The sequence below is a fragment of the Haliotis rubra genome, unplaced genomic scaffold, assembly GCF_003918875.1.
Source record: "Haliotis rubra isolate DU_JTF1 unplaced genomic scaffold, ASM391887v1 Scf259, whole genome shotgun sequence".
NCBI lineage: Eukaryota > Metazoa > Mollusca > Gastropoda > Lepetellida > Haliotidae > Haliotis > Haliotis rubra.
Window position 1 is genome coordinate 52,242 of NW_025766658.1, and position 12,874 is coordinate 65,115.

At 36.3% G+C, this 12,874-nt stretch overlaps 1 protein-coding gene and 1 long non-coding RNA gene across 3 annotated transcripts in view; one reads left to right on the forward strand and one right to left on the reverse strand.

The window, feature by feature from the left end:
- Positions 1 to 292: 292 nt before the first annotated feature.
- The window catches only part of LOC124279932, a 33,094-nt gene continuing 20,512 nt past the window's right edge, over positions 293 to 12,874 (reverse strand). For both annotated transcript variants that reach the window (XR_006899532.1, XR_006899533.1), the window contains one exon: positions 293 to 376. This is a non-coding gene — a long non-coding RNA (uncharacterized LOC124279932). The remainder of the gene's footprint in view (positions 377 to 12,874) is intronic.
- On the forward strand, positions 7,145 to 12,315 carry LOC124279931 (putative nuclease HARBI1). The gene is made up of 3 exons (XM_046715808.1): positions 7,145 to 8,068; positions 8,891 to 9,189; positions 10,393 to 12,315. Coding segments are annotated over exons 1-3 (810 nt in total). The 5' UTR covers positions 7,145 to 7,559; the 3' UTR covers positions 10,395 to 12,315.

The window sequence follows — 12,874 nt, forward strand, 5'->3', positions numbered from 1 at the left end:
TATGGTTTCAGTTGTCCAGAATTAGAATTAGGTTATGTAGGGGCCCTATTTCGCTTGAATGTAGACTGCAGTTATTGTCCGTCTTTGGAATTGAAAACATTTAATGTTAAAATGTTGGGTTTTTTTTTAGTGAAACGTGGTCTCGTCCCTGTTAGGCTCATTATGTTGGGATGACAATATGTGGAATATAGCACCAGTGTTATACAACATCCATTTCCCCTCGCTATACCTACCTGCAAGTAGGGCATAGGTTACAAAAAGCCACTTGAGTCGTTTATGAACATATTTGCGGAGAAACCTACAAGGCCTAGTATCCCAGATATGACTACACAGGTGCGACAGTCTGTCATGTTGATGACGAAGCTTGCCACTGGACCTGCGAAAATAAAGGAATATACCAAATTAGAAATAGTCTTAAACATTACATTTCTCCCTTACTGTGTCATAGTTCTAATACTGATAATATTGAAATTTATCAGTGTATATTGTCTGCCAAATTTCTAATATTTGTTTTATGCCAATGTATTGTTGTAGTAAATATGTTACATGAATGGTAGTGAGAGTCTGGAAACGTTCATAACGTAAATAGTTCATAATTGGTTGTTAGGGATGTATTACTGTTTATGTAAGCAGTTGAGGGAAGTAATATTTTGGAGTATAGATTTATGCCGCATCCAGCAATATTCCACATATATGGCGGCGGTCTGTATATGAACGAGTCTGGACAAGACAATAAAGTATAAACAACATGAGTATCGATCTACACAACTGGGATACGATGACATACGAGCCTGACCACCTGATTCCGTTAGTCGCCTCTAACGACAAGCATGGTTCACTGAATATCAATTCTCTTGGAGCTAAATGCAGGGCTTCAAACGTGAAGAGAGAGGAAAGGTTCAGATGCCAGGGTCCAAGGGGTGCAGGCCCTGGTGGGTGGGGTGGGCCCTGGTAGGTGCTTCATATATTCCTTTCTCAGATATACTCAGATCTTTGTAACCCAGTTTGGCGTGAGACTTTTCAGTTTTGTCGTGAGATGAATAAAAAAGCGTGAGTCACAAGCCAAAGGCGTGAGAGTTGGCAGGCATTCACATGTAGTCCGAAATTATCCAGAACACTGTAGATTGAATCCAGTATTGTATTGAATTATTCCGACAATATAAGTGGGCAAACATCTCTCATCTCGCATTATGTCACCACCAGCGGTTCCACGAACATACTTCTTTTCGCCCTGTATTTTCCAGCCTAGGCTTATTGTGGATTCCTGTGCCGGAGCTGGATGGTACACAGGACCAAACACCGGATAGTAAACCATTGAAATAAACGTAAATACAGTAGGAAATATATGCCATGACCGGATTTACGTATGTTTCCAGAGACTTCCCAACTTCGGGCATATATTTCATATGAATCTATACCTGTGAAACATATGCTCGTCGTAAGTTTTCGTATGCACAAGGACCTCGTTCATGTATGCCATGACCGGATTGTCAAGTATTTCCAAACATGAATTGCAAAACAGATACCCCAGTAAATACATGATCATATAGTATTCCAGATACATTCCTTTGAATTTCAATGGGTGCTGAAATTTCCGATTTCGTTCTAAGTTTACTCAAACTTGCAAATGTTTACACACCTTAGATATGTATGCATCATACCGACTTTCAGGGGTATGTATATGAACGGTTCATACACCTTCATGTTACCTGTCCTCAAGCAAGATGATCATTTGTTTCCATCATGTGAATTACTTTGTTCATGTAATTTCATTTTCACACATTTTAGTACGTTTGAAATCAACGTTCACGTGACCTCATTATTCTTATCATCAAAAGAGCCTGACTAAGAAAGGAATATTACGCAAGCTAATTAAGCTGCACTCGCTCTTGCTACCAGTATCAGTTACGCTTTGTCTGCGGTGTTGGCAAATCTTGTGAGTGGTGAACAAAAGGGCGATGAGCTGCCCCTTTGTCCTTGCAAGTGTCCCTAGCTGTCCCAACAGAATAGCACTTTATCTCTCTTGGAGCGCGGCCAAATACGCTACACGAACCAACTCGTAATTTCTTAAGTCTCTTCAGCTCGCGCATCAGTACTGTAAATAGTTTTTGGCAGTACATAATTGGAATATTATTGCACTGCATTTGACCTTTCTTATTACTCTCACAGTGCCTGAACCATGTTTTTTCTCCTTCCGCTCAGCCTTTGCTGTAATAACGCCACACATAAACTTAAAATTGTCCACATTTGTTTCATTAACACAAACGTATATGATAACAAACATTGCCATATCAAATTATATATTCTGTGTGACATGAAATGAAAAATAGCTTTTATCGTGTAGCGATTATGACCGGATAGCACAGGCGGGTGCGTTCTCTGAGTATACCATAGGCATGTTGGACCCCTGTGCCTTTTGTGAAATTCGTCTTGATTGTCCTGTTTAATTTGACGAAGATCAAGAGAGAAAGGGGTACTGTGCGATGTATCTGGCAGACGTACATGGAGAAAGTTCGAAGAATGTTGCTGTATAAATACAATCATAGAAATACCGGTTATGTTTGAAAAGTACCCTCCATCTGATAGCCAGTGAGATTATTGTGAAAGATCGCAATATGTATGATCATAAACGGGCCCAGATAAAAGTACATGTCATTCATTCCCACATTATATCCCCTTCATAGACACAGTACATGGTTGTTACAGGTAGGGCAAACACCTTCTTCTATAGGCATCTGCCGGTTTCACGCTACATACATGTATTCAGATTATTGAGAAAAGTAGCGCCGCATATTCTCCTCCATCACACATATAATTGTATAGATACCCAGTGATTAGGGATAGCACTGAAGCAACTTAATGAAATTTACGACATACACTATCATCTGTAGTAGTACTGCCATACCTAGCATCGTATTTATTACCCTCTTACATAAGGTGAAATATCACAGGGTTGTCATGGTAACGATAATTGGCATATCATTTTTTGTCTTATTCTTTTATCTGCGATCAGAATATATATCAGTTTTGACGTGAGCATGTTAAGAGAAAAGAAGCTGTAAAAACGAATATTTATGTGATCGAACCTATTGGCCTTTTTAAAAGCGAATTTCAGGCCACTTACATAAAAAAAACCTTCATGATAAATATCTGCTAATCCGTGGCACGATTCCAACCATATCATGGGCATGTGTTTGTGAATCATATGAAATAGTGATGTTACAAGGCGTCCATGCCGCGTCAACAACACATGCAAACGCACGAGAATTACAATACGGGGCCCCTAAACCACTGATGCTCCATGACCTGGAGACACATGTGATTGAGCGTATGTAGGGACGGGTAGAAGACAAAAGACAAAATGGGTACTCGTGCGGTTATACTTTTGAATTATAAGCAAACATTCGTTCTTATAAATGCATACTTTCCAGTTTCAACCAAATGTACATTTGAAGGATATCTAAATCTAGGTGAAGTTGTTTGAATCATATTTACAATTAAAAGACCCAAACAATGGTCTGTTGTCAAAATATTTTGTTTTCCATATCATGTCCCAATCTGTATCCAGAGACCATATAATAGTCTATTATATGGTCTCTGCTGTATCATAGTCACAGAACGATATTATTTCCCCTTCCGCCCAGCCCTTACTGTAATGCTTACGCCCTAAATGAGGCATATCTAGATATTCCCAGGTTCAACGTTTGTTATAATCTGCAGGAAAACTCACTGCAGGGTTCGGGTTACAGAGTAAACATACCAAACACCCATGGCCGGCGGGGACCAACATCTTCAGTAACATTTACACCTGCCAACGCTCAATTCGCAAGTGGTGAGGCAATACGCTAATGAGGCTAAGGGTCCTGTACCATGTTTGTGAAATATCTATGATGCCTTATATGAAGTCTAAAATCTAAGCAAGTCTAGCTATGTATGACTTCAAGTCGATGCTTGAAGAAAGGCTCCTTTAGAATTTTGTTTGGTAAATATTAGCATTTCACTGACTTAATCATATTTGAAAACACATGGCAACCTATACTTCATTGTGACTATGATTAAGATCATTGTAAAACACAAGGGTTATTTTCTTTGAGTTAACTGACAGGCTTTCGGTATCAAATATTTGGAACTCCGGCCAAAGGTGATGTTATGCTGTCTGGAAATATAGTGTTTTTGTAATGCTTTGGTTGCACTTAATGATAAGTGATTGTTAAATGTACATATGATGTTTTTGAAGGATAATCTCAGTTGACTCAGGGACTTTGCACGTGTTTTCCCCCACTCTTTCCACACCTATCCTTCGGTTTTTATGTTTGTGACATGATCTGCACACTGATAATTTAAAACAGGTATATAAATAATAACTCTTTGCAATCTTTACCCAGTTTAGTTTTCCATTTATTTAGCAATTTTCAGTTTCTACTATTTTCTGGATTTTTTTTACGGAGGTGCATTTAACAGTTTTACCCAATAACAGTAAAGCATACAGATAATACGTTTCTGTAGTTTGATAGGTTAATAAGTTTACATTATATTTCATGATATTGGGATGTCAAAATGATTAACATTATTATATAATGTATAACAAATCAGACAGCAAAAAGCAAAAATTAAAAACGCATGAGCAACATAAATGATGTCAGGTAGTAAGCTTTCAATAATTACAGAAACTGCTTAGTTATCTAACTTTACAAACTAATTGCAGTCACCAGAGTTTTTCTATAATCTACCCCAGAGATGGACTCAAAATAGGTGTACAGTATATTCCGTCGGGTAACTAAAATTTGAGAAAACTTCCGTATGGGACAATATCTGTATTCCGAATCAAAAAGAGGCCATCCCAAGTAGTGGTGTAACGATTCATCGATAGTATCGATGTTTGCATAGTCAGCTATGCGATACGAATGCATCAATACAAAACACATTTAGGCAATACATCAGGATATTTATATCGCGAGGGTTCATGATACATCGATGTATCGCCACAAGAGACGATATATCCCGATACTACTTAAGTACTACTTAAAGTTGTAAGGAGTATTGCATTAGGAATAGGAAGGGAGTCTCTTTGAAGTCCTTCTGAAATTTAAATACAGATTGAGCCTTATAGGAATTTGTTTGTATCTGTTACATGAACGAAGGAGTTGGTGTAGAAGTGAAAGAGTGTGAACATGTTTCAAACTCTGTGAACTGTACAATACTTGTCTTCAAGTAGTTGAAATATGTTTTAGTTGTTTGACACATAACACGATTTATTCACAACTATGAATGGTGTCTTACCTTTGTTAAAAAAAGAGAACAAAGATAAGATGCAATTTAGACAGCAGCCTAAAGAGTTTTTTTCAGTGATTCTGATATAAATTGCATTGAATTGTTTGTGAAAGAAATGGTGTAGAAACACAACTTCCCAAAGGAAACTTCAGTTTCAAATTCATTTTCAGGAGTGCTGAACATGTTTGACTGAACATTCTTCAAAATGAAATGCTGAAATTTTATTAGCTCAACAGCTTTTTAAGTGTGTGTGTGTGTGTGTGTGTGTGTGTGTGTGTGTGTGTGTGTGTGTGTGTGTGTGTGTGTGTGTGAATGTAACACAGGTTTTAATGAATTTATAACCATTTTAAATCACGATATGGCTGAAATATTGCCACTATGACTATAAACTTTAACTCACTCACTCACTCATGATATATCGTCTCGTCTCATTAAACTGGTATCAGTATATATCGTCTCCCCGCTGAGGCTATGAAACACAGCTCTAATACCAAGTATGTGCATATTAACTCATTTACAACTGTTACAGAAATTTACATCGGGAATCAGTAATACATTGTAATCATCCTATTTTGAAAGCATAAATAGCTATGATCATGAGTATGACAAGTGTGCACTAAAATTAGGGCCCTACCGGTTCATGTCTGTGTGAACACACCTGTCTGTGTTTTATTGCAATAAGCAGTCTCTCCTTGTATGTCATATATAAGAAGTGTACCTAAGGTCAGTTATTTAAACTATAATGTAATTTCCATTGCAAAAAGTATAAACGGTATTACCTACAGATCAGAAAGGCTTATCAGTACCCCACAGCCACCACCCCACCCTATGCCTACCCTATCCCACACCCTCTCCCACTCACACACATGCACACACGTGCACACACTCCCTAACATACATATCACTCTGGCCCAAAGACCCAATATTGGAACCTCTTAAACAGACATCATGTGTGTGTCAAGAATGGCGGGCACGTTAATAGTGGTGCTCAGTCATAGCTATCACTTCGTCATGTGTTGCTAATGATCTCCGTGCATTATGGCGTAGTCCAACGCGCTAACGAATCCGATGTGACAGTTACATTACAGAATCATTGAAATACATGTTAAAGTAGTGTTAGTCTTGTAACACTATATTTACCAATTACCAACCATTTACGCGTGTACTAAATATATGACAAACCCAACCCTGGTCATACGAGATTTCAAAGGTATTAAATTGCATGTCCTATAATCACAGCATTTACATATGTTACACATGCTAGAAAACACATGAAAACAATGGCCAGATTTACACACCTGTGAAATACATGTAAATACAGAGTTGAGTGTTCGTTTATTTTAACATCCCTTTAAACGTGTGTAAATCTGACAGCCAGATGATACGTAAATTTCAAACGTTTGTTCATATGGACCCCGGATGAAACGTATATTTCCTAACGTTAGTAAATTTGGGTAATATAGTAATTTTGTGTGGTGGTAGTTGTTGATCCTATACAGACAGAATGGATCAAGTGACAAGTGTGGACTAATGCGAAGAAGCCTCGGCACCTCCCACTTACAGAGCGTGCCAACGGGCTTTCAGATGGACTTTACAAAACAAAGTTATGCCATTTGGGATCACGAACGCTCAAACGTTTTTTAATCAATATATGTCATTTAGCAACCCCTCCACAAGTTACCTTGGCAACAGGGTAAAAAGTTTGGCCGATTGGCAGTGACATTCGTACAGGAGAAAGTGAATCAGGCCTTTCTCATCATGTTTGTTATATTTCACCAACATTTGACATTGTCAGATAAGTTATTACAATAAAAAAGAAACTTACTCTTGCATAAAATGAAGATAACATACAGCGCCTAATGCGCTGGGGCGGTATTCATAAAGCTTCTAAGAATTTTCTTAAGAGTTAAGAATTCTTAAATCCACTAAGAATTCTTAGTTTCCATAACAACGTTCTTAACTTGTAAGAAAAAACTTAGACAAGTAATTTTGTTCTTAGTTTTGTTCTTAACTTTAAGAAACCTCATGAGGACACCTAACTAGTTAAGAAAATTCTTAGTTATCCAATATGGCTGCTCACGGAAACGCAAACTTTCACACTAGGAAGAATGTTTTTGATATGTACACCGACAGAGAGTTATTACGACGTTATCGTCTTGACAGAGGAGGGATAGAGTTTGTGACAGGCTTGATATCGGATGAAATCGATGCACTTACCTTTAGAAACCGGTCCTTACCAGCCCTATACAAAGTGCTTGTAACATTGAGGTTTTTTGGCTACAGGCAAAATGCAGCTTTGCAATGCAGATGACATGGATATTTCACAACCAACAGTAAGTCGGGCTGTAGCGCAGACGTTAGCTGCTCTAAATGCACCTCATATTGTGCAGAGATTTGTCTCGTTTCCATTGTGTCAAAGACAATTAACCGATAACGCTAATGAGTTCGCTCACGTTGCAAACTTCCCAAATGTGGCCGGTGTCATTGATGGGACACATGTTCAAATAATCGCACCACACGTGAACGAACCTGCGTTTGTGAACCGAAAACACTACCACTCAATCAACACCCAACTAGTTTTTGATGCGCATTACCGGATTACCGACGTCGTCGCCAAGTGGCCAGGATCAACACATGATGCACGGATCCTTCGAGAAAGTGGCCTCCAAGTTCTCTTTGAAACAAGGAGGGTACCAGGCAACTTTCATTTATTAGGAGACAGTGGGTATCCCTCAAAAACTTGGCTTCTGACACCATACCTCCGGCCGAACAACGCTAACCAACTTGCGTATAACCGGTAAGTTAATTCAATTAGACTTACTTCCCTTATTTTAGGAATGTCAAAAGTTGAAATGGGTTGTTGCAAAATTATGATCTCGAAATGAAATGTGAACTTGTTCAAATAAAATGAATACAATCCAGTGTTTAATTTGAGTGTAATTGATTTATTACTGAGTCAGTATATTGTCAAAGCTTTATTAGACATTTCACGCCAATAGAATTCCATTATGATTTGAAGAAATATGTTTTTTCCACATGTCTGTATATTCAACTTTGAATTGTCAAAATTATTTATGAGACACCCTTACCAATTATTTGGAACATTTACTCATATGCATTTTGTTATCCCATGAATAATACCTGAACGTGATAAAATACAGTACAATGCATTTATTGGTGTTCACAAGGATACATATAGATGTTTCTTTACTAGACAATATAAACTGGAGGCCATACAAAAAGTCCTGCTTTATATCACTGTTTAAAGATAATATTGGTCAGGCAAACTAGTTTTAATTTGTATTGATTATTATATTTTTGGGGTCATCTTGAATGAGCATTTTTACCTTTTCCTCAAAGAAAAATAAACAAAGGTCTGAAGTGGAAAAATCCATGTCCATTTTAGGAATGACAGGTTTCTCTAGTGTAGCAAAAATGTGATCAAGGAACAGTAATGTGACACAAGAACATATTTACACGTGGCCATATTATCAATTCATGATGTCACATTGATATGTAAGTGCTTTGCAGGTATATTGAATTGTTTCATTGTGTGAAATGCATGCTAAATTATTGATGTGTTTTTCTAGTCCTATTGCAATTTGATTTTTTTCAACAGTTCCCACAAGAGAACCCGCAGCATCGTTGAAAGGGGAATCGGGCAGTTGAAGAGGCGATTTCATGCTCTTCATGTTGAGCTGAGGCTCAGTCCCCATAAAGCCTGTCAGGTGATTGTGGCCTGTGCTGTGCTACATAACATTTGTAAAACCAGGAACATCCCTGACCCAGAAGAAAGCAATGACATTCCCCCAGGCACCCCACAGCCAGAAACGCTACCACATCCCCCCACACCAAGCAGCAGCAGTGTGACTTCAGGTGTTGCTTACAGAGATCAGTTTGCAAGAGTACATTTCTCATGTGAGTACATTATAACAATACTCTGATGTGGTCCACAAAAAAGTTTATTGTTGCTTCTCAAACAACTTTAGCATGTAAAAACAACAACCCAATAATCAAAATTTCATTTTGATCCTAAAACATCAGTGTCATTAAAAATGAAATGTTGTGACAATAATAGTTATATTCAGGTTATATTAGAGTGTTATAATGACAAGAAAAAGAAGCAAAAGTCCTGTACCTGATGGTTTTAGTTCTGAATTTTACAAATTTTTCTGGAAGTAGATTTTGAAAAAACCTTTGATACAGTTGTTTGGAAATATATTGATAAAGTACTAAGTTTTTTTTCAATTCTGGCCCAGTAATAAAAAAATGGATAAACATACTCTACAAAGATATACATTCTTGTGTCCTTGTGAATGGATTTGCTGATCCTTTCTTTCCAATATCACGTGTAAGTTTCTTTGAAATTGGCCCAAATCAAATAAGAGAATAATCAAAGACTATAAACCAATATACATATATGTTCATAGCTGTATAGACTCTGATATTAGCATCTTTACATACTAGTAAATACATATTCTCTTGAAGGTGTTAAGAACATGCAAATTGTTAATCTAATGGCTCACTAACACCCCCGACCCTCAGCATGCTGACTACTTGAATTGTGTACTTAAGCTCATGAGTGTAGTAGGTTCCTAAGAATACATATAGTTCTATAGACTAAGACGTTATCAATTTTGTAAAGTAACACAACACTACTGGATTACAAAAAAGATTGAATGAAAACATTGGGATGAATATTTTTTTCTAATCTCAAAAATTCTTCACATCTCAAAAATGCCTAAGTCCAAAAATAAAAAAAATTCAAATAAAATTCAAAAACTGGCATAATCACTTGAAAGTTGGCACTGTACCTCTATCATTAGTGCGGAAGGCTTGGGCAAATATGAAAAGAATGAGATGAATAGTTTTCCACAATCAGTAAGACAAATTTATAACTCTGAAAGGACAAAATACCCCAAAATTCACATAAAATTACACAATCGGTGAAATTACATGAAAATCATTACTGCCCCATTAGCATTAGTGCGAAAGTCATGTGCAAAATTTACTCCTCCCCAGTATTTTTCAGCTCTTTCACTAAGACTGCTTTCCTTAGTTTGAGAACTTCAATTTCCAGTTTTAATTTTTCAATCGTTGATTCTGCATGTTCCTTTGCAGAGGCCTGGCAAGTATGACAGCTTGAGGATGGAGCAGTTGGAGTTGAGACTGGTGGACACACTCTGACTAGGGGCTCGCTCACTGTTGTCGGCATGACTGGGACCTGCACCCCGGAGAAATCCAGCCTCCTCAGATCAACCTCACTGAAAGTGTCTAATCTGTTAAAAAAAACAGAAATTGTTAGTCATGTCGTAAATAAATGTCCTACTATGCCATTGGTCCGAGTAACCATAATAACTGTTTACTAGCCTTAGAAAATAATAGGACCAACTGTCTGATCAGCTACAAATGGAGTGCTTTCTTTGGATGTGTCACTAATGCTGACTTGGCTGTTGCAAATCTATCAGTATTCATAAAAATAACACTCAAATATTTTTATTGGTTCAGTTTCAAGCATTGTACCTTTTGATGAAATATTATATTGCATGCATCTTAATCCAAAAACCATAATTTCTAAACTGTTTGTAACGTCCTTTACATTATCAGCAAACATTTCTGTGTCATTAGCATACTTTATGATAATTACAGTTTTACATATGGCAATGGCTTCATTAGCTAATTCAAAACCCTTACATCCATGGAAAGATAATCTTTTCAGTCATTTACATACAAGGAAAATAAAATTGGGTAGTAATATCGTTGTTTCATGTTTTTAATGGTTTTAATGATTTCATCTTAACTTATGTCCTGATTCAATACAGAGTTATCTCCCATGCCAAAGTCATTTAGCTAACTGTCTCAATATTATCACATTAATTTCTCTGAAATGCTCAGAAATCTATAAGTGTTGCAGTGTTGCTATCTGTCTTGTTAATCCTATCAGATTTATTCAAAATCTTCCAATAGTCCAAAAGGGACTTTGATTTAATGATTCTTAATCTGTTATTTGTTAACAAAGCCATGTCACTCTCAGTTTGGGGGTATTGCATATATGATAATATGATAAATAAATGTCAAATGCCATGTGTATCTCATTTCTCCAAATATGAGCTGCATCACTTGTGGAAATATCAAAGTCCACTATTTATATTAATTTGTGTATATTTGTATGTTTTCCCCATGAAACTACCTGTTTGCAATGAGTAACATAACATGTTATTGTACTAACTCAGGGAAATATCATATGATGACCAGAAAATAAATACCTGTTTGCTTCAAAGCTGGGTGACATCGCCAGTACTTGCAGCATGCTGGAGTCAGTGCTGTTCGGGACCCCCGAAATGACCATATTGTCATCGCCCAGGATGTCCCGAACCACTTCCGTCACTGTTGACAGGGGGGTGCAGGATGGACCACCTCCTTTTTTAAACATATCAAATTGATAATCACCATGAACAGATTCAAGAGTTTTTAGGATTTTCGCAGGAAAAGTCTTGTGTTTTTACTTCAAATGCCTATTAAACATATATATACAAATTCAGATTAAAGAGCCAGATAATATTTTATTTTTGTAAAATCCTTATTGAGTTTTGTTTATGACAATGTTTTATTAAAGGAAAACCATTAAATGTATAAATATGAAAGTGGATCTGAATAAAGATAATTCATTAAAATGTATATTGATTTGCCAAAATAGTATTACATTACACATATTTAAGTAACTTTAGAAATTATCATTCAACCACAAACAGTTTCATAAATATACATAACATATATTAAGTGATTGAGTAGTGTAGTATGAATAATAGATGTCTTACTGTTTCCTTTTCCACTTCCATGTGTTACATTTCACTTCTGTTATTTCATGATTACCTGTGGTGCTTGTTGACCTTTTATAGGCTGATATGTCACACTTGGCTTTGGATTGAATATTGTGCCACTTCTTCTCCACCTCTTCCACAGATCTAGTTACATCTAGAAAAAAACATGAAAGTTATCAATATATGCTCTATTTGTTACAATAAATATCCACTCTTACACTTTTATTTGTACTTATTGTGTTATTTTGTCATAAACCTGGATACACACAAACCTGGATACACACAATTCATGGATCAATGATGTAATTACATTACTGTAAAATAATCATCTAATGTTTTGAGTGAAAACCGATGGATTTATAACTCATCATAATTCAACATTTCCAAATGAATGAAGGCACAATAATTACAATGATAGAAACTACAATTGGCCAGAAAAAGTGTGCTTTAATATATTGAAAAGATGGAAACATCAATACAGCAAGAATCAATTAAATGAGACATGAACATTTTATAATTTTATAATTATTTGAAATGAGTGTATGGAAATGTACAGCAACAGTGTGGATATATGAGCGTCGTCGATAGAGGAAAATTCAATTTCATTTGAAAACTCATGTCAAATTGATGTCTTTCAACCATATATTTGATTTTTATAAACATAATGATGGAATATTCTCAAAAGTAATTGGCTAAAGAAATGCATTAATTATCAATATTTCAAACCTGCTTCAATAAATCAATCAATTCATTCTGTTAAAGATCAGTTATTTAGTTGCTGA